The following is a 10,243-nucleotide window of genomic DNA, read 5'->3' as shown; positions in this document are numbered from 1 at the left end:
TCATTTTCCCCCAGAGCTGGTAGGAGAGCAATAGACATGAGCAGAGCCATACGTTCCTTGCTCAGGATAGCCAAGCTAGTGTGAGAGAGCAGGTAGTAGTTAATTTTCTGCTGGACTACACCAGGAGTTGTTATCCCTGGAACAAGGTAGAGTCAGGGGAGAGGCTGATTGTGAGGAGTGCCTGGGTCACCAGGCCTCTAGTAGCTCATGTTCTGTCCTTTGCTTTGTATTGGACCTTGAGTGAAAATCTGCCCGATATCCAGATGGTCTTGACAGGCTTCCCTGCATGGGATAGACTCAGCAGGATGGAGGAAGCAAGGCATTACCAAGGGTATCAAAATCTGGCCTTTTAAGCACATGCTAAAGTAGAATACTGGAATAGTAGATAGCCAGGGATTGACAGGAAAGCATACATGAACAAGGGCAGCAAGGAAAATATAAGTCATCCTGACAGTCAGTGGAACCACATGAGGAGATGCCCCGTAGCTTCTGCCCCTGAGCCCTCACCGTGTAACAGCTGCTACCAGACTGTTAATTATGTTTCTGCAAAAAGGCATGTGAGATCATATTGGCAGTAGAGAATTTAATGTCATTGACTATCGGTGAAGCAGATAGATGGGTGAATCTTTTGCTCCTAGAATCAGTAGCTAATTCAACAATGTATATATGGGTACAAATAATGTTGCAATGCGCCTGTTTACAGCCTCCTTTCCTCCATATGTTTCTGTTTACATTTCTTCCTGTTAGATGTGATCTTTCCCTTGCCAAATTCCACCACGGCAGAGCTTGAAGAGAGGCTGCACACCATTGCATTCAGGAGTTCTCAGCTTGGCACAAAGGACCGGGGGTAGATGGAGCTTTATGTAACCACAGAATAACTTCTAGTCACCGGGGAGTAGCACAGGAGGGGGGTTTGGCAGCTTTTAAGAAAAGAGATGTCAAGTTATTCTGTATCGTCTAAAGTTGCAGAAAGTATTGAACTGTTGTGGCATAGATGCAGCCCCTGAAGTATTGTTGCTGTGCCCCCCTCACAAATACAATCCAAGTCCCTACCCCCAGTGGAGTCTGAAGTGTTTTGATTACTCGTTATACCAACTATTGTCCATGATTGGCATGCTGCAGCTCCATCCATTGAAGTTGCTCCTAATTCAGCCCAAGATCTCTAAATCCCAACCAAAAATTTCTTGCTGTGTGGCAAAACCAGATGCCTGCTGCAGGCCCAGTTCTGATTCCACATGCCCCAGTGTAACTCCCTTGATTTCATTGTAGTTACTCCTGATTTACACTCTTTGCCCTGCACAGAGATCCATCTATAGTGGGTAAATAAGGAAGGGTTATTTTATATACAGAGGTTGCCTGGCAAAGGCTCTTACTTCCTCTTCTTGAGGAATTCACAGATGAAGTAGATAGTGAGGTGACACTCGGAGTCATTCCATTCCCCAGTGCTGAGCATCTCCACACAGTCCTCGTGCCCAGACGTGTCCCTTGGCTCCCCTTCCTTCCAGTTGCTGTAGTTTTGCAGTGGGGTGTTGTCCGCATACACAAAGTGTCCTTCCTTCTCCATATCGTTCACCCCTATGAACACTCGGAAAAGGCCGCTCTTGGAGATATAGTCTGCTATGACTGCATTGGTTGCGTCATCTCTTGGCATAGCCAGCATTCCCCCTCTGATCCTGCAGTGGGTCAGTGCTTCCCTGTAGCTCTTCTCTTCCTTCACGATGTAATAGAATTTCTCATCTGTTTCCCTGATTCCTGCAATTACTATAGGAAGAAAAAACAAACATTTTTTTTCAATGGTCTTTCTGCAAGTCTCTCCCCTTTTAAAAAGCGTGATGACAGGAAATAATCAAATAGAGCTGGGAAAAGGGAGTCTTAGAGTTGAGTTTATTGCAATAGTGAGGGGTGAAATGGAGAATGATGTTAATAAGAAAGACTGCTGAATCCCCAGTTCTGACTACCCCCCTTGATAGTTTGGTTTTGGGCCTTTTCTGAAGCAGAAGTTGTCAGGTCAGGTCTTAGATGGATGAACAAAAATGCACAACTCAGCAGAGACCTTCAAACCCTGATTTCATATAGATTTCAGGGTGGTGCTCCAGGAAAAGAACCTGTTAGGCTGTTAACAATATTAGAGTCCTCCCTGTGTAACTAGAGACCAGAATTCTCAAACTCAGTTAAGCATTTAAATTTGGCCTGGTTTTCAGAGCTGCTCAGTATCCACTAACGACAGAGGGGCTCTAGGTGCTCAGTAGCTCTGGTAAGCAGGCCTCTTGGGACATGTCTGCATGGTGCCAGGCAGTGCTGTGCAGTTACCTGCGCATGCTTGCTCCAGAGCTGGAAACAGTAGGGCTGCAGTTCCATAACACTGCCTCCAAGGTAATTCGCTCTGCTGAGCTGCCGTGCTGCTCCCAGTTCCAGAGCTCACACCTATAAAGCTGGCTTGAATACCTTGTCACAGGACTGCCTTGTAGTGGAGAGGCTCTGCTTTGGGACTTGGCACATTCACAACTGATGTAGGACATTGCTGTCTGGTACTCCATTGTGGTGTGGAGGCAAGTAAGTAGGATACAGCTATGTCCTATATATTGGACATGACTGAGTTTCTCTCCTTTCCCATGAAGGAGCAGGTGTTGTTGTACCTTTCCAGTGGGTGCAGCATGTTCCTCACTGCATGTTTCGAAGGGTCCAAGGGAAGCTCCAAGATCTTCACTCCTCACTCACTACTGTGCCTGAAGCCCCTTTAGGCTGTTGGCTGGCTCAGTGGCAATAAGTACCATACCTGCACTCAGGGGAACACCGGGATTACAGTAGCATGTGGCTATTGAAGGGGTAGGAAGCTTTTTGTGTTCTCCTGTACCTTTATGCCCTGAGCAGCAGATTGGCACAAATTTGTTCCTTGTATAGTGAAAATGGATATGATATAGTGCTCTTTCAACTGGCTGCAGAGATGCAAGAGAATACATTAGGGAGAAAGTGGAGAATGACCTAAAACCTTTAATTATATAATATGTATTTTTTTTTTTTAAGAAATTAAAATTACAGCAGACAACTTTGTGCTTTTTCAAACGATGCCCCTTATGGTTGGGTAGAGGTCTGCAAAGCCACCTCATTGTCTTACCTCAACTCACTTCTTAATCTTTACGTTAATTACAAAGACTCCCTAGGGGTCACGCAGTTGCTGTGCCACGGCTAGTGCTGTTTGTGGTGACTGCTATCAACTCATTGTTTATCCTTGTGCGGCATCTAGTTTTTTCGGATTTTTCTTTAATCCACTGCTCATCTGTAGTCTGTGTAAGTTCTTTGAGACAGTGGGCGCATATACACGTTGCGCTATGGTGACATAGCAACACACTACATCACTGTTCAGTGCACTACCACAGTATAGCGGTCATGTGTCTACATGTAATTGCCAGCCATGTCACCGTAGTGCTGCGCTCCCTGGTTATAGTGTGCCACTGTGGCAATGTAGCAACAAAATCTACCCATGTGTGGCATGCACAGCACAGTACCTGCCTGTACTGCCCTGTGCTTTAGTATTTCCTTTTAGCATGGCATTGTAACAGCGTCACCATACGGCAGTGTAGACATGCCCAGTCTCTCTTTGTCGCATGTTTCTACAGTGTGTAGCACAGTAGGGTCCTCTTTTTGTAGGTGTCACCAAGACAGAACAGTAACAATAAAACCTGGCAGGAACCAAATGAACTGTATAAAACAGATGACAGAGCTTACCGTTTTTTACAAATTTCATGGATGTCTTCAGTCGAGCAACGTTAATATCCAGTTGCCCAACAACTTTGCGGTACCTCCCACAGTCACAGACCGTGCCTGAATCAAGAGAGGGACATTGGATGCATCAGCTGAGAAGGCTGGTGTGTGGGGTTCAATAATTCTTGACCTGCCAATCCACACTCAGGCCCTCTAGAAAACCTACTGATTATTTGCTGGAAGTTAGCATTTTTACCCCTGATGCTGCTTTCACTTATGACAACACGCCTGTTTATCTCAATAGGAGCACATTTGTGCTTTGTTACAGTCCCATATTAACTTTTTATATGTGTTTTGGCTTAGATTTTTCCCCTCTTTTAAATATCCTTAGTTTTGAAAAATATTTTTTCCATGGTCAGGGTTTTCTTTCTGTTCTCCATATCTACAAAGTAGGACACTTAATTGTCCACATCTCTTCCCCTCCCATCCATTCCCGTATCCTACTGCAAGGCTTCCTACATCATGGCTATTTCCAGAATACTTGTGGCAGAGATGAAAGCAGGGCAAGTTAACCCATTTGTGGGGTCCACTATTACTATCAGCTTCCCCAAAGGAGCTGGCTATGTCTTAGCACAGGCATGGGATTGAAGCCCTCAAGGAGCAGAAAACTTCCATTAGGTCAGGGAAAGAGATGAGCATGCTACAAAAATGGAATGATCCCCTTTGCTGGCAGATGCTCTTCTCCATCGAGGGACACAGAAGAAGTCACAGAGTCCATATACTGGAAACTCCTCAGGGCAATGACTGTGTCAGTAAAAGGCCCCATGAAGCTATGGTGCAGTAGAAGTAATCAATATTATCTAAAATTAGTAACAACATATCAAAACTGTTGAAGGATTAGTGATGTTTGGGCTGGTAAAACGTAACATCTTTGTTGCTGTGTGGTTTGCTTTATTCCCATATTCCTTTCCGAAAGAAGAGGGTAGAGGTTACTGTCTTACAAGAACCACAGTGGCCTAGTTTAAGAAATCTATTTAAAAAAATAAGGCTGGCTAGTGAAACATGATTTAAGGATGAAAAGTATTTAGGAACATTGGACCTTCTGGGTCACTGAGTCCAGCTTCCTACTACTGCAGACAGTTCCTTCCATAAACTGAACAAGCTCCATTTTATGAGTAATTGTGTTTCTTGCTCCTGCTACTCCAGAAAAAAAGATCTTTATACCTCTGATGGTTAGAATCCGTCTAATTTCTAGGCTATAGTTTTTTCATGGCTAACTTACATCCATCTATTCTTGTGGCAACATTTTTTTTTAGCTTCTATAGTTCTTTTTCCCTCCCTAGTGCTTGTTCCTCTGACATTCTTATCAAGAGCAATCCTATCCCCTGTCAGCCTTCATTTGGTTGGCTAAACAAGTTTAGCTCTTTCAGTCTCCTTTAAGATACACTTCCCATTCCACTGATCATCCATATAATAATATTCATCCATCCACACTCTCAAAAGCCTTGTGCAACTCAGCATTTTAAGGTGCTCGTAAAACTAAGCACAGTAGCAGATTCAACCATCCTCAGCAGAAAGGTGCAGCTTGGGTCTTCTAGTAGTAACAAACATACTGTACCTGCTTTCCCCTTTTTTCCAAATGTCCCAGTTAAACCTTTGACTCCTTTCTCACCTGAACAGAACAGAAAATGTATTTTCAGATCTCAGAAAAGAACCAACTCTGGAGACCATGTTTGAAAAAAAAAAAAAAGCCTGTTTGAAAACTATTTAGTGATGTATTAGCAGTGTGTTTTTGATAGAAGGTCCTTGGTGTGTTGTACTAGCAGATGTGCCAAATCAAACAATCCCTGACTAGCTTAGGTGGGGAAAAAATGCAGAGAAACTTTAATAGATGACTCATTGGTAGCTCTGGCTTCTTTTGGGTGGCTAGTGCCTGCTACCACTATCTCTAAATGTGAGCTACACAGAGCATGTCTACATATGAGCTTTAAGGCACAGTAGACTATTTACTGCACATTATAACATCACATAAAAACCGTAACATTATGCTAATGTGCAGTAAAATAGTCTACTGCACATTGGGTAGCATTAAAAAATCAAGCAACTGCACTGCTGTGCATTAGTGCAGCCTAATTGGTTAGTACCTAACACTGGAGGTACTAAATTTACTGTGCATTAGAAAAGATGCATTAATGCATGTGTAGATACACCCATACTGATCTGTATACAACATAAATGTGAGATGCTAGATGACTTCAATCATATTAGCAGGCCTTGAATTCTGTCACTGCCTTGCAAGGTTGAGCCCATACTTGACTATGTATTTGACTACACCATGTTGTTTTAAGACACAGGATAGAACTTAGTAGTGAGTTTACACAGAGCATGCATCTGGCGAATAATAGCTCTAGCTGAGATTAAATTTACTTCACTTCAGATAAAACCCATGGAAACATGCTATTTTTTAAATTTTTTTTTTCTTTTGATTTTTTTTTTCCTCTTATTTTGAAAATGATCCAAAAATTAGGTACCTCCGTAGTGGATAGAGTACTATAAATACTTGAGGGAATAGCTTTCTTTCAAACTTGCCAATATTTATTTGAATCTGAAAACTGCATGAGAATTTACTTCTCTCCCCTGTTAATTAAAAATTTGTTTCATCTCTGAACTAAAGTCAGTTTTCCTTGTGGTCTGTATGCTACTATGATTTTGACATCTTTTTTACCCTTCATATAATTTTTCTTTTTTCCCCCAAGATGTAAGCAAGGAATTTACTAGTTATTTCATTTCACATGGAGACTAACATTTTGGAAAAAATTTTTAAGCATTTTAATATTCTTGTACAGTAACATAAAAGCTGAAGAGAAGATGGAAGGCCTTGAATCGGACACCAAGAAATATTAATGTATCTAAATACAAGCTAAAATTATAGGGTGGCAAAAACACTCTTGGTTACTCCAACACAAATTCAGAGTAATCCCATTGATTTTTTTTTTTTTTATGTGAGGAAAAGCGCTAATAGACATTGAGCATGGTTTTCAAAAGTGACCAGTGAGTTTGGGTGCTACAATTCTTGGGGACCTAATTTGATCTGTCATAAGGGGGCAGGAGGGAGAGGGGCACTGTCCAAGGATTGATGTTCATCAAAGCCAGCCCTTTTAAAAGTATCACAAACTAATCCCTTAAAAAGTTGAGATTCCCCCCAAATGAATAGTCACTCTCCTAAAGATAGTTAGCTATTGCTTTTCTGTTCCTTAATGAAATAGGGAACTGTATTAAAGATATGTCTGCTTTGGCAAATATGGTTGTAAATATTGAGATACTTTGCCAGCAGAGCCAGCTTGCCATTTTGCAGAATGACCTTTTCCATTTATAACCTAGGTTGCCAAAAACTCCTTCTCAGTATTATAATTCAGTATACTCTACAAGAGTTATATAGCTAGTCAAAACTCAGTCCTAAGGAGCTGAAGGACATTTGTTTCATAATTGGTAGGGTCAGAAGGGACCTGAGCAGATCATCAAGTCCAACCCCCTGCCACAGGCAGGAAAGAGTACTGGGGTCAAACGACCCCGGCAAGGTGTCTATCTAGCTTCCTCTTAAAGACCCCCAGGGTAGAAGCGAGCACCACTTCCCTTGGAAGTTGGTTCCAGATCCTAGCTGCCCTGACTGTGAAGTAGCGCCTCCTGATATCTAGCCTGAATCTGCTCTTTGTCACCTTATGGCCATTGTTCCTTGTCACTCCTGGTAGTGCTCGGGGAAGGAATAGGGACTCTCCCATTGCCTGCTGGTCTCCCTTGGCCAGTTTATAGATAGCCACCAGATCCCCTCTCAGCCTCCTCTTGTGGAGGCTGAACAGGTTCAGATCCCGTAGCCTATCCTCATAGGACCTGCCCTGTTTCTGGATATCTGGAAGCCTTAAATAATATATACAGTGTTAGGTGGGAAAGAAATCTATTCAGACCATAAGATATAAATACAAAAATCAGAATTCTTAACACAGGTCACACTTAGAGGCCTGAAGTCAGATTTTTACTCCTCTTTAGGACTCTAAAAATCTAGATAGGTGCCTATCTAATGGGGTGCCAACTCCCATTCGTTTCAAGGGCTGTTCTTGAAAAGGCTACTTCACCTCTCTCATTCCCAGCCATAGAAGCATAGGCTTTCTTTACTTTAGTCTAACCAGTCATTTGCCGTATGGTAGGGAAATCCCCAGTTGACCCTTTGGAGTTCTTTTTTTTTTAGTTGCAAAGTCCATTTTTCTTTCACATTATTTAAATAATCGTTCAAGGAGTTTTTCATTTTATACCAAATACAAACAGTGCTAATGCATAGGATCTGCACAGTAACCCAGTACTGAGTACACATTAATTGTACTTTACTTATGTTACAAGTCAGAGTCAAAATTAAACCTCGAAGTGTATCAGTCAGTCATATGCTGTATCAAATTTCCATTGTATTGTAATACTTCTAAATGCTGTTCTTTTTCTCTTCCGGTTAAGTGGGCTGTAAACCAAAGAACATTCGCTTTAACAGTGTGTGAATGGTTGATGTATTTGTACAGTAATTTGCAAGTTTGTGTTTATAATTTCTGCACTTTTGTGGCCAAATGAATATTCTCTCTCCCATAGACCTCTACTAAGCTATTTCAGAAGGCCTTTTCTGAGGCTATTAAGCCATTTACTCCTCAGAATGACTGGGCATGTGCTGTTGTAGTCTTGATATGCAAGGAATCAAATGGCTCTCAGTCTAATTACTTGGTCTCAGAACATTACTTTTGAAATCACTGTCACATCTAGGGTGCAGACAGAAATGACAATTTTTGCCCAATCTGGCCACAAAAAGCAGCCTATAGTCATGACCAAACACAAGTGCACGGCTGCAGACAGCTTCAAGAGTGGCTGATCAGGTGAAAATCTGAACATTCATTGCATGAGGAGTCAGATGAAGATGTTTCAAAACAGCATCTTCTGTAACTTCTGTCTGCACTGCCTGTCACTTCAGAATGGGAGGGGGGAAAGGGACTGGCTGGGGACTCCCTAGAAAAAGCTCCCTCTGGTCCCTTTCCCCTTCCTATTTTGAAATAGGGACAGGCTGGGAAGGAGGAGGGGTCATTACTAAGAAAAAACAACTGCACCCTCCCAGCCAGCAGCTAGATTTCCCTTCCCCTGGAACCAGAAGTGAACTTCTGTTTGGTCCAGGGGATTGTTGTAATTCAGAATGCTTCCTAAAAAGTGTTCTGAGTTACAGCGGGGAACTGAACTTTTGTCTGCGCCCCTAATCTTTTTCAGGAAGCTTATCCATGACCCGCACATCAAGGTAGTTGCAACTCTGTGGCATTAATCTTACTTATTAGTCTTAAGGCCCATTAGTCTTACTTTGATCCTGGGGAAGTTCTTTGAGATGATTATCCAGGAGCACATCTGGGAAGGACTGGCACAGGGGAGGATGCTCAGGGGCAACCAGCATGGGTTTATTAGGGGCAGGTTGCGTCAGACCAACCTGATTGCCTTCTACAATCAGGTCACATAATCATTGGACACAGGTGTCACGGTGGATGTAGTCTTTCTGGACTTCAGGAAGGCCTTTGACACTGTCTCCCACCCCATTCTCATTAAAAATCTAGGTGACTGTGGCATTGATGCCTACACGGTCAGATGGATCGGAATTGCCTGAGGGGCCGCACCCAGACAGTGATGGTGGACGGGTCATATTCGACCTGGAGGGATGTGGGCAGTGGGGTCCCCCAGCACGTGGTCCTTGGGCCCACACTGTTTAATCTCTTTATTAGAAACTTGGACAAGGGGGTGAAAAGCACCCTGTTCAAATTCACTGACGACACCAAGTTTTGGCGCGAGGTGGGCATGCTAGAAGGGAGGGACAGGATATAGCTGGACCTGGACAGGTTACAGGGGTGGACGAATGAGAATAGGATGGGATTCAATACTGACAAGTGCAGGGTACTGCACTTGGGCAGTAAGAACCAGCGGCATATCTATAGGCTGGGGAACTCCCTTCTCAAAAGCACAGAGGTAGAAATAGATCTTGGAGTCATTATCAATTCCAAAATGAACATGGGCCGCCAATATGAGGATGCAGTCAGTAAGGCCAACCACACCTTGTCATGCATCCACAGAAGCAGGTCCGAGGAGGTGATCCTCCCCCTCTATGCAACACTGGTCAGGCCACAGTTGGAGTACTGAGTCCAGTTCTAGGCACTGCACTTCAGGACAGATGTGGCCAGCATCCAGAGGGTCCAGAGGAGGGCCACTCACATGATCCAACCATCAGAGCAGGGCAGGCCCTATGACAAGAGGCTACGGGAAATGAACCTGTTCATTTTGACAAGAGAAGGCTGAGAGGGGACCTGGTGGCCATCTACAAACTTACCAGGGGGGACCAGGGGGGACCAGCGGGGAATGGGAGAGACCCTGTTTACCCAAGCACCTCCCGGAGCAACAAGGAATAACGGCCATAAGTTGTTAGAGGGTAGATCTAGACCAGATATCAGGAGGCACTACTTCACAGTCAGGGTGGCCAGAA

The 10,243-nt window shown here is 43.4% G+C and overlaps 1 protein-coding gene across 2 annotated transcripts in view; it reads right to left on the bottom strand.

The window, feature by feature from the left end:
- Positions 1-334: 334 nt before the first annotated feature.
- The window catches only part of COLEC10 (collectin subfamily member 10), a 34,897-nt gene continuing 24,988 nt past the window's right edge, over positions 335-10,243 (bottom strand). The window contains exons 4-7 of one of the 2 annotated variants that reach the window (XM_019528096.1): positions 5,321-5,374; positions 3,727-3,822; positions 1,374-1,761; positions 335-920 (exon numbers count right to left, since the gene is read on the bottom strand). In XM_019528096.1, coding sequence (XP_019383641.1) covers positions 860-920; positions 1,374-1,761; positions 3,727-3,822; positions 5,321-5,374 — 599 coding nt within the window. In that variant the 3' untranslated portion in view covers positions 335-859. Of the gene's footprint in view, positions 1,762-3,726; positions 3,823-5,320; positions 5,375-10,243 lie in introns of both variants that reach the window. The other variant, XM_019528097.1, reaches the window with a different exon arrangement.

This window comes from Gavialis gangeticus, unplaced genomic scaffold (assembly GCF_001723915.1).
Source record: "Gavialis gangeticus isolate Ggan-Ray unplaced genomic scaffold, GavGan_comp1, whole genome shotgun sequence".
Lineage (NCBI taxonomy): Eukaryota > Metazoa > Chordata > Crocodylia > Gavialidae > Gavialis > Gavialis gangeticus.
This window is presented reverse-complemented; position numbering and strand designations above follow the sequence as displayed.